This window comes from Homarus americanus, unplaced genomic scaffold (assembly GCF_018991925.1).
Source record: "Homarus americanus isolate GMGI-L3 unplaced genomic scaffold, GMGI_Hamer_2.0 scaffold34360, whole genome shotgun sequence".
Lineage (NCBI taxonomy): Eukaryota > Metazoa > Arthropoda > Malacostraca > Decapoda > Nephropidae > Homarus > Homarus americanus.
The window spans coordinates 890,911-910,398 of NW_024739403.1; the positions used below are offsets into that span (position 1 = coordinate 890,911).

General features: G+C 41.8%; 1 protein-coding gene across 2 annotated transcripts in view; it reads right to left on the reverse strand.

The window, feature by feature from the left end:
* LOC121874688 (putative ferric-chelate reductase 1 homolog) overlaps positions 1-15,464 on the reverse strand; it is an 82,784-nt gene extending 67,320 nt beyond the window's left edge. For both annotated transcript variants that reach the window (XM_042378933.1, XM_042378932.1), the window contains exons 1-2: positions 15,241-15,464; positions 8,432-8,766 (exon numbers count right to left, since the gene is read on the reverse strand). In XM_042378933.1, coding sequence (XP_042234867.1) covers positions 8,432-8,766; positions 15,241-15,250 — 345 coding nt within the window. In that variant the 5' untranslated portion in view covers positions 15,251-15,464. The remainder of the gene's footprint in view (positions 1-8,431; positions 8,767-15,240) is intronic.
* Positions 15,465-19,488: the final 4,024 nt, after the last annotated feature.

The following is a 19,488-nucleotide window of genomic DNA, read 5'->3' on the forward strand; positions in this document are numbered from 1 at the left end:
ACACAGACACAACGTCCCCAAGGGTGTGTGAGAATCATCGAAAGAGCTCAAGGATACAACAAATAATCCACGGATGTATATTCAGAAGCCCACAACACAATTTTCATCGTTTTATCCGGAATATTTTTTTGCTTGCTCACTCCTGCCAAGAAGCTATCCTCTACAAATACAGCGGAGACAAGGAAAAACACAAACATTCCCAAGAAACAGAACCCCCTCAAACAAAAATTTTTCCTTGTTGACAAAAAAGCCCCCCTCCCCCCCAAATGATATCCATGGTACATCTGACACCGACCACAAATAGCTCAGTAATGTTTCTTCCTGAGCTACAAAAATGTCTGTCTACCTGGTGGCAACACCGCGTTCTTCTGAGACAACGGTGTCCACAAAACACCTTGAGGAACTCCATACTCTTCCTTGAGGTACAGAATGGTCCGCCTCGAAGCACAAGATGTACCGGTATACCTTTCTAAAGACTAGCTTTACCGTCCTCAGAACCATAATGCGCCCCATCATGATACAAAATACTTTGCGCTATGCCATTAAATACCTCACTTGGCCACTTGCAGAGCTACAACTTGACTCATATCCGCCCTCTACCTCACCTGCGATACTGAACAAGTTTCAATGTTTATTACAGAACTCCTATCAGTGTTAATACTTTATAAAAAATATATCTAAAATATGTCCGTTTTCTATAAAAACTAGGAAAATAAATATGACTATATATAGACCAGGTATAATCCAAAATCAATAATTTTAGATATGAAGAGCCGCACGCGCGCGCACACAATATATAATTATCAAGTATAACCTGGTCACTCGCAACCTGTCTGGACATACACTACCTCCTGCTGGTGTCCTCTCACATCGAGGTGTTGTGACTTGGCTGGTGCAAAGTACAAAAAAGTATCGCTGGAAGGCGACCACATAAACTTTTAAATGACCAGGGGACGCAATATTCTGGACCAAAACTTTAGAGGCGTAAAACTTCGTCAAATTCAATTGTCACTGATCGGGGAGTTGATATGAGGGCTATGTGAAGAGGTAGGAACAACGATAGTGTAAAGGGTAAAGTTGGTATGGGAATTTAGATGAAAGTGAGGAGAAGGAATACAATGGTAAGTGTATGGAACAGGTATGAGTGCGTGTGGGGTTGTGGGAGAGGAGGGGAGGTGCAGGACTACCGTTAACTCAGGGTCGCTAGGGTAGAACAGGGTGGGAGGCGATTGCGTGTCATGACAGCGCTGATTAACTACCACAACTCTCAGTGTCTACAGCCCTTCCTGATTTTCCTTCACGCACCCAAATGCACTCACTGGCAGACCCACCCAGACAATATCACACACACACATTATCCTTCTTCTAGTCTCTATCATCACTCGTCCTTCTGTCATCATTGCCACACTCCCTCGGTTTCCTGGCTTCCAGCCAAGATTTTGCAACAGAGACGGACGGACCTCGCCAAGGCGGGAAGGTTGAGGAGGCGAGGTCGAGAGGACGGTATGAGGTCAACTTGTAATACCTAGACAGTCACAACTCCTTCCCTCCCTCAATACCTCCACATATAATAAGTGTTTCCTTCCCTTCACCTTACTTCCTACAGATCCTCAGATGTATGCTCCTTGTTTCCACGAATCTTAACTTCAACTGGTGTTTCAGGTGGAGGCGGTCGTCAGTGCTCGTGATGCCTCCCTGCAGGCAGAGTAACTATACGGACACATACCAGTACAAAAAACCGACTCCGTCCTGCTCCACAGGCAAGGTCACCACAACACACTCGAGCTTCCGCGCTACAGCCACACTAACCTGCCAGTTGTCGAGATCAGTTAAGGTAAACCTACCGTGTCTTAACGTCACTCTTTACCTTCATTGGATATATCTCAAATCTAGGACAAGTCGTAAGGCTGCTCAGCTTTTGTTCATATGAATGTATGAAACACACACACACTTTTACAAAGGCAGGCACGTACTTCAGCTTGTACGCACATCGACTTACCGCCATAATAATATTATTCATTCATGTCAGTCCTCTTTCAATACCTATTCTCCAAAATAAGGTCTATCACACCCTTAAGAGTTTTTCACTCTATATGTAAAGTATTATGTATGCATTACGGTATACTATATAACTGCTTGTTACGTCGTGCTTTTTGAACTAGATGAATACAAATCTCTGGCCATCACACGCACGTGTGTCATAATCAACTACCTATTCAACACCAAATATCAAGGCTGGTGAAGTCATTACCGCCTTATAATTGCAACAGCGGCAAGACTACAGTACTCGTATAATGCAGTGAACACCCGTGTACCAGCACCCGCAACACTTGTATACGTTAAAGGCAAGACACCTTGTCAGGAATAACGAAGATGATAAAGAAGGATGACAAGTACAAGAACTACACCAAATACAAAAAAATGTGTCTAGCAATAACTGAGATGTGGTACACACTGCAGCCCTAACAGCATGATGTGTTAATATACTCTTACGTTGTATTGTACTCGTGACGCTGCTCGAGAATCGTGGTAATCAAAGCCTCCTTCGTGATGGCAGTGATTATCGTGACCAGGAAGTTACGTATTGTATTGTATTGCAGCATCACACTAGCCGTAGAACACATTACCCAACCCACAGCACCTTCTACAGCCTCCTCGGTCATAAACACCGGAAGACGTACAGTAAAACAGCTCCTGAACATTCTCTAATTCAACTTTATAATAAAAAGGTGATGGACTATTTTAGGCCTGACACTATTATATACACATTGGAATTAGAGTTTCGTATGTAGAAAAGGTGCCACAGATCGCGTCATCAAGCGTACAGTACACCAATCTTGACCAAACTTAGGTTATGAACTCTCATATGCAAATTTTAAGGCCCAAATTTCCATTCCTTTATAATACTAAAAACGGTTCCATATTAACAGTGGACAATGTTAAAGGGAACTAATTAATCTGAACATTCTGAATTCCATTAACATAACCATATGCTTAAAATGTGTTAAAGGTCTTTCATCGCGCGTGTTGTGTATTACAGCCACACTCCCTTGCTATAAATGACCTACACACCCACATACCATTCACACAACCCCCCACTATCCCTATACAAAACATAATACACAGACTCCTACCTATGGACGGTACTCCCCGATACTCAGATTATCAGCAATTTGTAACGGGAATCTGCTCCGGCAGTCTAGATCAGTGTCACTGTCCCCATCCTTCACGTACAGTAACGCCACCACTTGCCGCCACCATCCATCATCTAGTTTCTAACTCGAATCAATCACTATTTTGCTTTCTTTCTATCGACCAGTAAATCACATTCTTCCTCTCTCATTCACTTTACTCTTAGGTCTCACATTCCTGTGACTTTCCAGCCGTCCGACATTCAAACGTCCGTGACCTTCCCTCCTAGACGGCTGGCTACCTGCTACCCTCTCCTCTCCTCTCCTCTCTTAACACCAGCACCTCCCCCTACGCCCCTCCATTGCCGCCTCCACCATCTAAATGCATCGAGACCTGAGAATGAAACCCATCAACCAGCAGCTGCACACCCTGGCCAGCAGAATCTGGCAAAAGATAGAACGATCAGAGCAAGAACTCATTCAAAGACTCCCACCAGATAACGACAACAACCATACATGGTTCCCAAAAAGTTACCAAATCTCAAAAGGTCCATTACCACCCCCGATCTACACGGCCAGGCAATAGACAACCTCCCTAGACCAACGTCCGCCAGTAGGGTCAGCGGAATATGAAATAAGGCCCTTAAAACACCCATGTATGGGATAGGGTAGGATGTCTAGTGTCTGTACCGACAGACAATAAATAACCCATGACACAACCCAAACACACTATTAGCTTAGCTAGGCGGTCAGCCCGCCCTCTCTTACCTCCTCCTAAACTTCTTCAATTTCCGTACTATAACTTCCTTCCCCCACCTCTAATCTTCTTTCGCCCTTCCTTTCTCTAAAAAAAAAAATCTAAATGCCAACATGCCTGGGGGTGAAGAACACTTTAGTGTCTATCCAATGAAGTAATCTTCGCGTGACGTGTGAATATAATTTCTTCGCCTGCGCGTCTCGCCCATTTATCATATTGATTATGTATTATTTTCAACATTTCACAAGCGTTATTCCCTTCTGCCCAAATATACTATTCTACTGTTATTGGTTTATAAAACACTAACGAGTGTCACGTTACTGACCACTTAACAATAAAACCCTGCAATATATACACAACACATCATTCCTGTGATGAAAGCTAACCACACAACGAATACTCAGCTGATCTCTCTAAACAGTATATCTCTATAATAATTCACTTACAGCGCTTTGCTTCACTTCCAGTAAAATGAACTATTCAAGAAAATATTTTCTTCCTATATTCTGAGACTTACAAAGCCCTACAAAATCACAATTATTTTGAGTTTAGAACGCAACATAACCCCAAAAAGCTGAGAGATCCCGACAAGATATCCTTCAATAGTTGTTTCATCACTATTCTCTAGCCGTGTGACAGACACTCCCAACCTTCACCGCTGTTTACTGCTCGTATGTGGACCATCCTATGAAAAAACAGGAAAAAGATGTGGGAAGCTCCTACAAAATGGGTAACAAGCGGCAGGATAAAGGAAAAATAGAGGATATGGAGAACCATGCAATCAAAATTCCACCACAATTAGACAAAAGGTGTCTTTAATATGAAAAAGACACACACAACGTACTGTACATCAACCAACACGATGTAAAATTCCAGCAGTGACTTTAACGACTCCGAAATGTGGGCCACACATTGCGTAATGGTGTTGGTCACAAGTTACGGGACTGCCAGAACGAAGAACAATTTGTCCAGAGATAGAGTATTCCGCGGGCCTGGTCAGTTACCACCATGTCAATTTTACACATTTAATGTCCTCGCAAACAAGCTATTCTTAGCTATTGTGATTATACTGCACATGTTAATGAAGTGCTATATAAAAGCACAGAAGTTATAAAACCAGACAGTTAAATCTCATAACAAACGGTACAAAGGAGTGGTAAGCATCGTGGCCGAAGGCGTGTTCCTGACCTCAAACTTGCCGCGGGCGGCCAACTACCACACCAGCCCTCACTACTGCCTCATTTGTTACACTCAGTTTATATATATATATATATATATATATATATATATATATATATATATATATATCCCAAAAGTGTAATATGAAATGTTATTTGTAATACAGTGTTTTGTTCGCCCCCTTACAGTGATGTGGACTTACGACATAATATAATACCGTAATGTTTACGACACTCAAAAACGAGGAAAAGTTTACCATCACAGTTCCTTGTGGCATGTATTTAGCTGTGTAAGAGTGTTGAAAATATCGGGCGATTTTTTGAAAAAAGGCCATTAGGAAACTTGCAATAAGGCCAGTAGTCGGAGTCGAGCCCGTTCTATAAACATTACTACTCGGTGATGTGGACACGGACATAAATACAAAATATGGTTACCAACGCTTGTTACAGACACCTCGCTGCTAATAACCATACCAGAGGAATCTCCAAAAAGAGAAAACTCGGAGGCTTACTTCAACCAACACAGTGAAGGTCTGAGAACTGAGTCTGGCCTCTCACTACACTATAAAATATATCATTTACAGGTTTAATGGTGACATCTGCGTTCCATTCTTATGCATCATTCCAGTGTGTCATTTTCATGTCATATCAACGTGTTATCTAAGTGTCGTGGAGGTAGGAGCATGAGGGAGGTAAGGGCGTAAGGGAGGCAGGAGCGTGAAGGAGGCAGGAACGCGAGGGAGGCAGGAACATGAGGGAGGTAGGGGTGTGAGGGAGGTAGGGGTGTGAGGGAGGTAGGGGTGTGAGGGAAGTAGGAACGTGGAGGCAGGAGCGTGAAGGGAGCGTGAAGGAGCTAAGAGCGTGAAGGAGGCAGGAGCGTGCTCCCCGTTACTACATGATCATTGCCATCTGTCACAGTTCATGGTCGTCATCATCACGACTTTCCCTGTAATGTACCCGAGGGAAAAAGTACATTTCTAATCACGTGTCATTGATGTGCGAGGATTGCCCCAGGCATAAAATCTATACACAGAGCGGGACGAGAGAGAGAGAGAGAGAGAGAGAGAGAGAGAGAGAGAGAGAGAGAGAAAAAAAAAACACGCACGCGCGCGGCAAAATAGAAATACTTTCTGTGAGGGGACGGTAAGTGTTTCTTGGTCACGACCCCAAACACACACAGGTGAAGAGGGTGTGAGATAAGATATAGACTGGACCATAAAAGAAAAAGAGTACGATAACGGCAAGAATTTCATAAAAAGAGCAGGAAAAAATACAACCTTGGGGAGAACAATACACCATGATGGAGGAGTCGAGAGGAATAACAATTAGCCTCATCTCCGCAAGGTGGATAGCCCACCTGCTGTCAACCTCCTCCGAAATTTCCCACTTCTGAACTTAACCGTGTACTGTACCCTTCTTGCACCCTAGAGCTAATGCTCTCTTCTATCCATATCACCAACCAACCAACCGGACAGCGTGGCGGTATAGTAACGCTCTATACTACTACGACCAGAGGATAATGACGAGTAGGATGTAGGGGAAAACACTAGAGGAGTTCTGCAATGTAATGTGGACCAAGTAACCCCCAGTGACAACACGATATAGGTCAAAGTGACGTGATGCAAGAGGTCATTCACACACACTAGGTTAAAGGTCACACAGTATCTTAACATTACATCATTTAAAATTATACTCCATGTTTTCTCAAATCCAGTTCTTAATTTTTACTTATCGCCGACTAAAAAGCTCGTCTAGACAGCAGCCATCGCCACACTCTGAGATTTGAATGTGGATGTGGGGGGGGGGGGCGGCGATGCTGGGGGTGAAGGTATTACACTAATTCTCTCTCTCTGTGCTTCGGGATGGTGGGGTAATTACTGCACTCCTTCCTATCTTTTACCTAAATATAATGTGCTTATATACATCACAATTCTCACACACGTGTCACTACAATGCTGGAGGTGGTGCAACAGGTGACTTCTACAGAAACGAGCCACATTCCCAAAATCATACGACTTACCTCCCCCTTACCACCAGATCTTATACTTCCGTCTCCCTTAAATCTATATATATATCGGGTATACTTATAGTTCCAGTTATATCTATCTTTCAGGTATACCTATAGCTTCCTGGTATAATGTCATATTTCTGGTATATATCTCTCGTGGAAACCTTTATCTTTCATCGTACACTTATATAATGTACACTTACTAATACACCGTAACCTACACAAATACACCAGATGATCTAAACTTACATAAAAACTCCATAGTAAACATGACCTATATAAACTTGACCATAAAACAAAGACCAACATACGCGATAATATTGAAATCCTCAGTTACAGGCGAGATTTACAGCCTCGTGCGGTTAGGTTTCATGGACATTTCATAAGAACGTTATTTGACGGATGAGATACGTATGGTAATAAAGAGTGAATTAAGACCCCCCCCCCCAACTCGACACCACTGTATACCTGGTCAGTGTTTATCTATACCACGTGACGTAAACTTCTTCCTGATAGCCATATTCAAAGGTTAGGGCAACTTAGGGACCTGTTTTTCGAATCAGTTTCCACCAACACGCTCCGTCTCGTTATAAGGTTTAATATAAAAGATAGACAAGAGTAATAAAAGAAATATATAAGAATAAGAAAATATATATATAGTATTGAAGAATAAAAGGACCAAGTCTGAAATAATATGAAGTAAGGAAATCGCTCTCTTACAAATGGTGGATTTGTAAGAGCGCGATTTCCTCCCGACTCCCAGGCCAGCCATGGCACACAGCTCTACTTCTCTGGATTACTGGGAACGGTGGTATGCCACCCTGGCCTCCTTCCATGACACAACAATCTTCCTCTCTCACACATAACTCATTCTCCTCGCATCCCAGATGTGCTGGATGATCTGTTATGATCTTCCACCACAAGGAGCATGACTTGCATCTGCTGCTTATCACTTGATTTCCCAAAACAAAACTTAGGGAGAATGACACCATAATGGTACCAAGACAGATTCAGCGAACTATTAAAAAAAATGGGTATCATTGATGTTAAATTCCAATTTCAGTGTGATGGATGTTAATGGAACATCAAAATTCAGTAAGCATAAAGAGATTGGAAAATTTAGACTTCATCTGTGTCATCACATGCGAGTGTTCCAGTTGAAAAATAATTTAATTCCCTGATGAGACATGATCACAGTGATGAGGTTATCTGGAACTCTCGTTGTCGTATTGTAGATAAGTAATAGTGCCATGCCAGCATCAAACAGCAGAGTTAACACAATAATAACCGCTGCACACAAGTGGTAGCCTAGATTTAAGCAGCGGTCAAGACTCACAGTAGGTATTATAGTACTCACATTCATGCCGTTCTCGCAGTTAAGGTACTTGTGGTCAACGGTAAAGAAAGTCCCCGTCATTTTCCGGCTATCAGACTCCCGCGCCTGTAACAAGAACCCCTTGAATGCGTCGTTCTCGTCCGCCTGCAGTGCAACCAGCATCCTCTGTCCACCATTCACCTTCACTGAACTCGGAGTGATGGTGTACGGGGAGCTGCTGGTTTGCGGGTCGGCACCATGGAGGGGAACTCTGGTTGCACAGGTGGAATCGGGCGCGCCAACAGAGTATGCCCATGCTCCTCCAGTGACACAGGCCCATATCATTAGCAAGGCTGTCGCCACTCTCCTATCCATGCCTGTGGAAACAAGTTGTCATTATGTTAAAAGGCCGTATAACATCGAAGTACAACAATTACGATTACAATAGTTTGTGCATTAATATAAAGATCAATAGAATACATGGTTTGCTCACTCGTCCAAGAAAACGGAACCTCTCGAAGCTCGTGACGTCACTTGTGCCCACAATTCAACACACACAGGATAGACAGAGCACACCATCCCACCATGATTCAACTTCAACACCAAGACAAAACAACAATATCCTGAAGCCTTCTCATATATATATATATATATATATACACTGTATATATGTGCGTGTGTGTATATATATATATATATATACACTGTATATATATATATATATATATATATATATATATATATATATATATATATATATATATATATATATATATATATATATATATATATATATATATATATATATATATATATATATATATATATATATATATATATATATATATATATATATATATATATATATATATATATATATATATATATATATATATATATATATATACGTGAGCCATGACTGGGGAAATCCAGAGTGTGACAGGTGCGTGCGTATGCTAGAGTCTAGACAGCAGAAAGGAACGGTGGGGAAGGTGACCTTCGTCACGACACAATCTACTCTGTTTACACTTGTAATGACGGCCACTACTCACTCCAGTGCCTTAACACCTGGTGCCAACACCACACCCATCCCACTTGGAAAAAAAAAGTACCAGGAGTGGGCCCGCGGACGTGTTCTGTTGTTGTCGTTTGATTGTTTTACTGGTCGTCAACATCGGGGTCATTACGGCCGTAAACTTGCATAGGTTTGCCTCTTGTATGGAGGGTTTGTTGTTGGACGGTTTAGCATCTTGTATCCTAAAGGAACCCGTGAGTCCTGGTGTTCTTGTTGCGGTCTCAGTTGTTCTGTCACCGGACGGTAAGCTATTATAGGAACGGCGTACAGCCACATTTTTTTTTTTTTGGTGGGGGGGGGTGGGGGTTATTTTATGAAATAAGTAAAAGATGGTGAATGAACTGCTTGGAAGGTGAAGGACTGTATGATTGAATATAAGCTTAGGGTAACATCACACGTATATAATACAAAAACTGGTGAAATAAATTTACAAACATAACATGCTTTTGGTCCCATTCTATTGATTTTGAATACATTTCTAATATTTTATTTTATTTTTTTATAAGGGGAAGGAGTTTTTCGTAAAACCTTAATATACTGTACATGCGGTATACACCCATTTGAACATGAACGCACTGTAGGCTATATAAACCCAACCCACAGATATACAATAAGTGCACGACACATGGGCATACACATCATACACAGAAACACATTAAATCACATTTTGTCATGGAGTTGGGTCTCAAGCAAGGTGTCTAACACGATAAGTGACTCCTGTCAAGGAGGAGGTTTTCCACCGTGAATGGCGCTTTCGCCTCCTCGCTCTGGTGTAACTTTGACAATGACAAGAGATGTTTTACTGTTAATCTTGTTCGACATATAGTACACTGCGGTGGGAACGATTGTTCGGTGTGTGGTTCCAGGTAAGTAATGAAGGTGTCATTCTCAACTGGGCAAGCATATTCTCTTCCACCGTTGTCCCTATGTGCCGTGGACCACTCTTCAATAGTAAGTTTGACTTTAAGATGGATATTTAACTCGGTCCAGTTGTTTTGCCATCTCCTTTTGACTAAGTTTACCGAGACACCGCAGTAGCTCCCAGGGTACTCCTTGAGCACCCCTTAAGTTCTACCGCGGATTTTACTAATCGGTCTGCCCTTTCATTGCCTGCAGCAATGTTGCAATATATTACAATATCGTCTTTAGTTATAGCTCAAGAAGACTGATATTTTTACTTAACATCATTTAATTGCTCAAGAAGAACGTATGATCATTCTACTTAAATCATTTTATAACGAGAGGAAATTATGAGCCTTTTACATAGCAATCAGCATCATGGCAACCTTATTGAGTATATAGCACCCAAACATAATAATTATTATTTTTTTTTATGAGAACAACAGTTTGGGAAGTAAAAATGGTGGAACGTGTAAGAGACACCTGACAAAAACCTTGAATTTTGCCTCTCAGCACTATTTTTTTCAAGTTCATATAGCAGCAAGCAATTTAAAAATTAGTTTTAAAGTAAGCTCGTATCCAAACGTGAGGACCTTTCTCTTTCGTTCCTTGGTGGCTGTATCATTCTTCGTTACTTTCTCGTCAATCAAGAATCCCTGTCACTGGAGATCTTTTCCACAGGCATCGCCTGGGCCACACCGTCACAATCACCTGTCTTTGATTACAAACTCTCTAAGCTCGTCTCTTCGACTCGGTAAATCTCACAGTTTCCATGAGGTCCTTGACAGCCAAGAGAGAGAGAGAGAAGGTTTGTCGAGAGTATTTGTTGTGAACTCCTCTTTAATAGTTACTTTCTATTACATTCTTCCCACCAATTTTCTCAGTCTTTTAGGTTTGTTGAGGCTTTTTAGTTTTACGCACCGATATCACACAAAATATCATTCATCATTCACAACAACTGCCTGGAACACACCACCCACGATTACCGATTAAATTACTCTCACAGTACCATCATATTTTCTCAATACTTTCCTGTAGCACAGCTGACGGCACTACAAACCTTTGTGAAAGTTATTCATGTATCATCTACATACAATTAAAAAAATCCTCCCTCGAAATTCCTAAAGCCTATTTGGAAAACTCGAAAAATTCTTCACTGACAAAATACATAATATTGTACAGTACCAGCAAAAAGCTGCTCTGTGTTTTTCATCCTAAACGTGCATCTTTTCCAAGAGAATATACCGCAGCAATCAGAGCATTAGAGACAGCTATGCCCATGACGGTGAATGTCAGCACCCCCAAGAAATACGGTATCAGGCGACACGCCAGACGCAATGATCAATGGCGCTCAACGTATTTTCTGGTAATGCTTGTCTTTTGCCACTGTTGACGAGTGGAACCATAAACACACATCTACACCAACACACACCAATATGTTTTGTCTACAACCGCATTCTTAAACATCAATCGTAAGTAACCCGACGTTGGTTATTAAAAAAAAAAATAATGTTGTCCGTGACATTATAAGGAATATTTTTATATAACCACAGTATATTATCATGTAAGTATTTCTTGTTCTGACCTAACCTACTTAACCAAACGTCTCAAGAGCAAATTTGTTTAGAACAAAAAATGCAGCAAAGCTACCCTACATTTTGTTGCAGTTCAAGGTATACTGGATGATGTTCGTCAAAACGTGTAATCGGACATTTCGTGAAATTAATATTTTTTTTTTAGTCAAATAGCGAAATTAATGTTTCAAGCGGGTTAGGTCCTAGCCTAACCTAACTAACGAAAGGTAACCTAACCTAACCCGATTGAAACATTTATTTCGCTATTTGACTAAAAAAAGATCAGTCATTTCGTGAAATGCTTGATTATAGTTTGACTAACATATAGACATAGTACACATGTAAATAAAGTGCAACTAATAATTAGTCACTGGTTCTTAGTTTGACGAACAGTTAGTTAATTTTGTTGATGGAAATAAATTATTAATAATTTTATGCCGATTTAAAAAAAATGCACTTTTTTGGAGAAACGATAAGAATGTATAGTACTGTACTGAAAATTATATTCGAAGATTTATTAATGATTAGTGGAAAAAAAAGCCCAAGTCAAAGGAAATGCTAATTTGCTAGGTCAGATTTTGCTACTAGTGTTGATCCTTCTATACAGGTTCCGGATTTTTTTTCTTTACTACTTTTTGGGGGCAGAAATATATGGTGCTATTGTAATTTTAGAACCCAATTTCAAGAATAGTTATTTTATGATGGTTACGCACCTTACCCAGCAACTTGATTTTTTCTATAAAAGATATATTAATTTTTATATCATGAAAGACCCCCCCCCCCCTCTTTTCCAAATAGGAAAGGAAAATGCTTTTCCTCGTATCATTTTTACGATATTTACGGGTCGACCACTATTCCATGAATACGTGCAAGACGCGTCCCTTTCTGCAAAATGATGGTTGTTGTTATCAAGGTTGGTTGTAATAATGTTATATTACTGTGCTTCAATAACTAAGGTCTTTAAGCGCGTAACAAGGTTAGTAATTGCAGTATATGTTACATCAATTAAAGTTTGTTGGGTATAGGGAAATGAAATGAATTCACGAACTGATAACGTGAAACTACACAATATAGTAAGATACAGCCTACAGTTCACTTTCAGCTGTCATAAATGCCAAGGTTTTGTTGACATTTTGGATCAGTGAACGAGGGCTTCTTACATTTGAGGAGTGCGGAATTCTGTTCAGTTTTATAAGTTTTAATCGTTTTTTTTTCTTTCTTTTTTTACGCATTGTTAAGAATTTTATGATTTATGGATCGTGGTCAAATAGCCGTTATATATTACCATCCAGTTTCAAACCATGTGCAAATCAATATTGTGAGCTTTTCTGCCGTTAGGCCTACAGATAAAACCAGCACACCTTGATTCTGCAGGGTTAATATGTAACGAAATATGATATTCATACAAAACTCCTACTTGATATTTCTCAATTTTTTTACAATCTTCCAGAAAAAAACCCACCAGCTATTCATTCCTTGAGAAAAATATAAATATAGTACAGTACTCCGAATTATCATTTAAATAACTATAAACGTCCGCGGGAAGACACACTGGATTTTTTTTAAGTGACTAGAAAACTTTTAGAGGTCTTATTAAAAAGCCGCCGGCGGCCGCCCTGAGGCTCCGTTTGTATCCAGCACAATTGTATTACAGAAGGTGAAGAGAGTACAATAATGTAGGCATATAATGTTACCCTCCCTGCTATCATCACCAAACCCTGTTGCTTCCCAACACCCGACTGACAGCCCAAAACAGTAGTTTAACTCTATGATGAACCCAAAAATTTTTACGTATGATATAGATTGCAAATATGCTTTAAAGTTAGGGAACATAATTTCTCTTTTTGCGTTTTCAAAATTCAATTTGTTAAGACTATTATGATCCACACGATTCTAAAAACAAAATCACAGGTGTACTGCAGACTAACTGAATTTTAATATTTTCATGCCTGCATAAATCCTTGCGAAATACTTTGAAACACGATTCAGTTTTCCTACAGAAAAGGTACAGGGTTTGGCTGGGAACCTGGGGAGTTTTAAACTTGACCCAATCTGACTTTGGAAGGGGTGGGAAGCGCTACTTCGTACACCCAGAGATTTAAACCAGGACCACCAAGTATAAACGCAAATAAATATTGAAACAAATTAGTCGGCGAAGTCAAGTGATCAAGGCGTCGATATCAGCATATTGTATAACGTGATCTTATGACGACTTGATCCACTACCAGTATATGTGAAAGAAGTTGGTGACAGGTTTCTCGGCAGAGTCCGTGCTAGGCGGTCCTCATTACTACAACTATCTTCCTTGAGTAAGCTTGTTTGCTTCTTTGAGGAGTTTCACTCGAAGTAAAGTGATATTTCAAAACGAGTTTGTTAACAAAGGTCTAGTCTAGTCATCAATATCCTCCATTTCACAATCTACATCCCAGATTATGAACAATTTATATCTGATTTAAGGGAGGGATAAATTATATAAACACAATACACTAATGACTTCCGAGTCTGATCGATAGTCCATCAATGCCTTTCGGTAATACAGTAATAACTCTTAAAAATACGTAGTTCGCATGATGTTGTCCAAAATATGAGACTTTCTTGTGCAAACCAGCATACCAATTTGGTTAGACGAAGGTACAGGGTTGTAGCGTCACAAACCAACACCAAGCACATTTGGTAAACAATGAAGTGTATAGGAAAAGTTGGCCTGTAAATGAGGGTTAACGGGGGTCATGTGTACGGATGAGTGGGAGGCGGCAGTGGTCTTCATGGGCAGAGCAGCTGGTGCGACCGTGTGAGCCCTCCTGCTGCCTTCACACCTGACGGAATCTACCTGTACCCTCAACTAGCGACCTGCACTTGTGCCCATCACTACGCTCCCCTGTACTATTACAAGTCAAAGATAGTTTACTGCGTACTTTGTTGAATATGCTTGCTATTAAACTCTTTCAATAAACAAAAATAATTTGTTCTGTTCTGGTCATCGATTGATTGTAAGTGTAACATGCCAGCTTTAAATTGGTGATTATTTTATACGATTTTTTCGAAGTCAATGATATTAGTGATCAAAACTCCATCACCACTCATGACGACTGTTCACAAATCAAGTGAGCAAAGTTGGGCCTAGGAGTACGTACTTGTATTCAAACGACTCGTAGGAGGTCGAATTGCGAGTTACCAGGTCACGGAAGTCTAGTTTGTGTGGCTTTAACATATTACAAATCTACTTTCCACCACAAATAAACAGACATCGACGGAAAAATGACTCGCTCGTCTAAAAGAAATGTGTCAACCAACTCACTCACCTGAACCCATCTTGAAGGCTTGTATTGGGTCAATCTGTCCGAATGTAAACTCCAAATCGTATTAGGTAATCACTCTGTAAATGCACTTTCTATAATTTCACCCTTCGGAGTTCATATAGGCATAAAATACGAAATCACAGCGACCCCACGCCTGGCCTAAAATGATCGTACCACCACCTTCGTGTCCAACAGTGAACTAACGTTGCCCGCGGCTGACTGTTGGGATCTTGTGAGTCTGGGTTGGAACCAAATCATTCTTTCCATTCACCTGAACGTTACGCTTCTTCCAGGGCCACGCGCGAGTTACAACTACAGTTGCTGTATTTTCTTTTACGATCCGACGGTCTAATTTACGAAATTAATTCTTTCTCTTGAATTATTTACTACTCGCAGACATATGTACTACTAAGAGTATTTAACAATATTGTTATAACTTAACAAAACAGGCCAAAGTCTTGTATAAAATTTCTCAGAGTTAATGGGCAAGGATACTATACCAAAGACTATATACGAAAGATAGGAAAGCTGACCGAAATGTTGTGCTAATAGTCCTAAAAGTGCTGAGCCAAAACAATAGATGGCGCTAATGTGCAACTCGTGTATTCTGCAAAGACTATAGTTTGTTTATGTCACGTGACCGCGAAATTCATTTACTGTCAAAATGGCAGCAAGAGGACACCCGTACGTGTTTTGCCGCAGAAGCAAGAAAAATCATCCCCAATTTGTATACCATTCATTCCAAAAGGATAAAGAAAGGTAGGAGCACAGCTTTGAATTACATACATATGATATGACAGGGTTATTTATCATTATATTTACAAACAATGTGAAAACTCCCTGCAGGCAAAGTACTAATTTTTAAATATTATTTACAGGTGCTTGCAATGGATACAAGTACTGGGGCTTGAGAAAATATAAGCAAAAACGCCAGATTATACAGCCATCATATTTCCGAAGGCAATTACACTGCAGGGAAAGCAACTTTTAGGCTTTGTAGAAATGTATGTCCAGATTTTAACCTAGGTTTGTATTATAATATGTACAGTATGTCAAATATCAAATATTGCAAATAAATATGTTTGCAAATGTAAATGTCTATAGACTTTATTTTATGATCCACATTTATAAATCTATTTTTTTGGAAAATAAACCATTAAACTATTTATGTATATCCATCACCCCCAAAAATACTGACTGTTACTTATGATCCTAAAAAACAATACAATATTTAATATTCTAAAGCATAGAAAATGAGTTGGCATTCAGTTGACTTAAATGAATACATGAAATAGGAAACTTATGTTCCAAACATGAATAAAAATTAAAGGGAGTAACAATTCTTCCAGTAACTCATTATAACATAGCAAGGTGAACGACTAATTTATATATTTTATGTGTATTATATGGAGAAAATGTAAAATTGGTTGTATTCAATTTCAATTCTTTATCCCTTGATTGAGGAAGCGGGATCCTAGTGCTGTTGTGGGGTTTTTGGGATGTTTGGTTCACACTCAGGATGGGATGGAGAAAGGAAACTCACGATGTGCTCTCATGTATACATGTTGTATTGGATGTACAATGCAGCTTGGTGCTGGGAGGGCAGCATGGTTACAAGCGTGATGTAGAGAGAGCTGGTTGGTGAGGATGCTCAGAGGAGGACCAGCCTGTGGGTCGCCATGCTCGCCGGCAGGAGCGAGGATCGCCAGGCAGGCAGAGGAGGAGCGAGGGCCGCCAGGCAGCGGCGGAGGAGGTGTTGCTGGCTGGTTGGTGTAGGTAGAAAGAGGCAGGTCACCACGAGGTCAGGTCTTAAATAGCGGGGGTTGGCGTGGCTTAGTAGTTGACCCCCGCTCCGTGATGTATGGCGGCGCTGGTTGACCTAGACCACGAGGCATACACTGGGGAATTGGTGGGGTCGGCTACTCAGCAACAAACAGCGTTTGTAGGGGAGAAATCCACTACACTGTCACTAGGTACCCCTGTACAATGACACCAGAAGCATCTGGCAAGTGTGACAAGTATATACAGTATAAATATTATTAAGGGGCTTACTAAAGCCTAAGGAAGGAAGGATATTCCTTTAACACATAATCAATGTTATTTACAAAATATCTGGTCAGTATGGGGATGATCATCGTGTCTCAGTCAGGGGGTCGTGGAGTGGTGGTCCAACAGGCGTCACGGAAGCGTTGTGTGTGGGAACATCTTAGGAGGTAGTGGATAAGGGTGCTGCTGTCAGGTCTTCTGCATAATGCACAAGAGTTGGTTGTATTAACATATCTTAAGCATATTTCATATGAAAAATTAACACGTTAGCAACCGTTAAAATGATGCTCCGTATAGTGATGCGCCAACTCAATAGATGGCGCTGTCGTGGATTTAGACCGCACATCTTTTTTAATGGCAGGGATATAGTCGCTTTCCTATCTTTCGTATATAGTCTTTGACTATACTATACTATAGTCTTTGCTCCAAGCACTATTATGTTGTTTCTGCGCTCGAAACGTTCCCGTTGTTCCTTGTCTCCCATAACAGTAGGTCTGCTAGTTGCCACCTCTCGGATACTGCATTACCCTCCGCCACCTTTTGTGGCCTACTGCTTCTATACACACGACCACCTGGCCCCTGGTAACCAGCGGTGGAAGCTGGGTAAGCCGCGAAAGGTTCGTAACAATACTGACACTTTTCTTGAAAAGAGGGCAGAATTTGAAACCCTTCTCAAGATACTGTAGTGGTTATTCTCCCCTACAACAGCCCAGCCGTGTCCCATAGCAACGGTGTTCTGCCAAGCGTAGTCGTCTTGTAGTGGATTTCTCCCCTACAAACGCTGTTTGTCGCTGCGTAGCCGGCCCCACGAATTCCACAGTGTATGCCTCGTGGTCTGGGTCAACCAGTGCCGCCATACATCACGGAGGTCAACTACTAAGCCACGCCTACCCCCCGCTATTTAAGACCTGACCTCGTGGTGATCTCTCTCTTTTCTACCTACACCAACCAGCCAGCAACACCTCCTCCTCCTCCGCCTGCCTGGCGTTCTGCCTCACATGTGCTATGCAACCCTGCAGACAACAAGTCTCCTACACCGCCTGGAGGGAAGGGGGAGTATTGTAGTGGATTTCTCCCCTACAAACGCTGTTTGTCGCTGAGTAGCCGACCCCACCAATTCCCCAGTGTATGCCTCGTGGTCTAGGTCAACCAGCGCCGCCATACATCACGGAGCGGGGGTCAACTACTAAGCCACGCCTACCCCCTGATATTTAAGACCTGACCTCGTGGTGACCTGCCTCTTTCTACCTACACCAACCAGCCAGCAACACCTCCTCCGCCGCTGCCTGGCGGCCCTCGCTCCTCCTCCGCCTACCTGGCGATCCTCGCTCCCGCCGGCGAGCATGGCGACCCACAGGCTGGTCCTCCTCTGAGCATCCTCACCAACCAACTCTCTTCTTCTAGCTACAGCCGCAGCAAGCAACACCACCTCCTCCGCCGCTGCCTGGCGGCCCTCGCTCCCGCTGGCGAGCATGGCGACCCACAAGCTGTCCTCCTCTGAGCACCCTCACCAACCAGCTCTCTCTACATCACACTTGTAACCACGCTGCCACTTCCCAGCACCAAGCTGCATTGTACATCCAATACAACATGTATACAGAGAGCACATTGTGAGTTTTCTTTCTCCATCCCATCCTGAGTGTGAACCAAACAACCCGTACCCCACAGTCTGAAGGCGCACAAGTTTCTCTGACCAGTCTAAACGTGGGGGGGGGGGGGGTCGACACCGGCAACTTACTTCCGTTTCACGTCCGCTGGACGACGTGTATAGAAGTCCCTATTCTCGCCTCATTATTTCTGGCCCAGCAACTGTAGTAGCATCATGACTGGACGAGGCAAGGGTCTCGTCCTGCCACCTCCTCGCCACGTCCAGGCGAGATGCTGCTGCCTCCAACTTAAACCCAAAATAACACAAGCGGTGTTTAGCCACGGCACCTTTCTCTCCTAAAATTCACTTCAATCCTCCCTTTATCCTTCCCCTGAACCTCCTTACCCCCTGTCACTAGCATTTAAGTCAAGTCAAGTCGTGTGGGGCATTCAACCTGGAGGCCAGCAACACGCAACATCTCTTCTAACGAAGCTCCTTCACAGCTACTCCCTTCAGCACGCTATTCACCCAACGTGTCTTCTGAGCAAGCTTCTCTCCACACGGCATCCCTAGCACTGCACTGTACTTACAATATATAAAGAAAACGCAATTGTTAG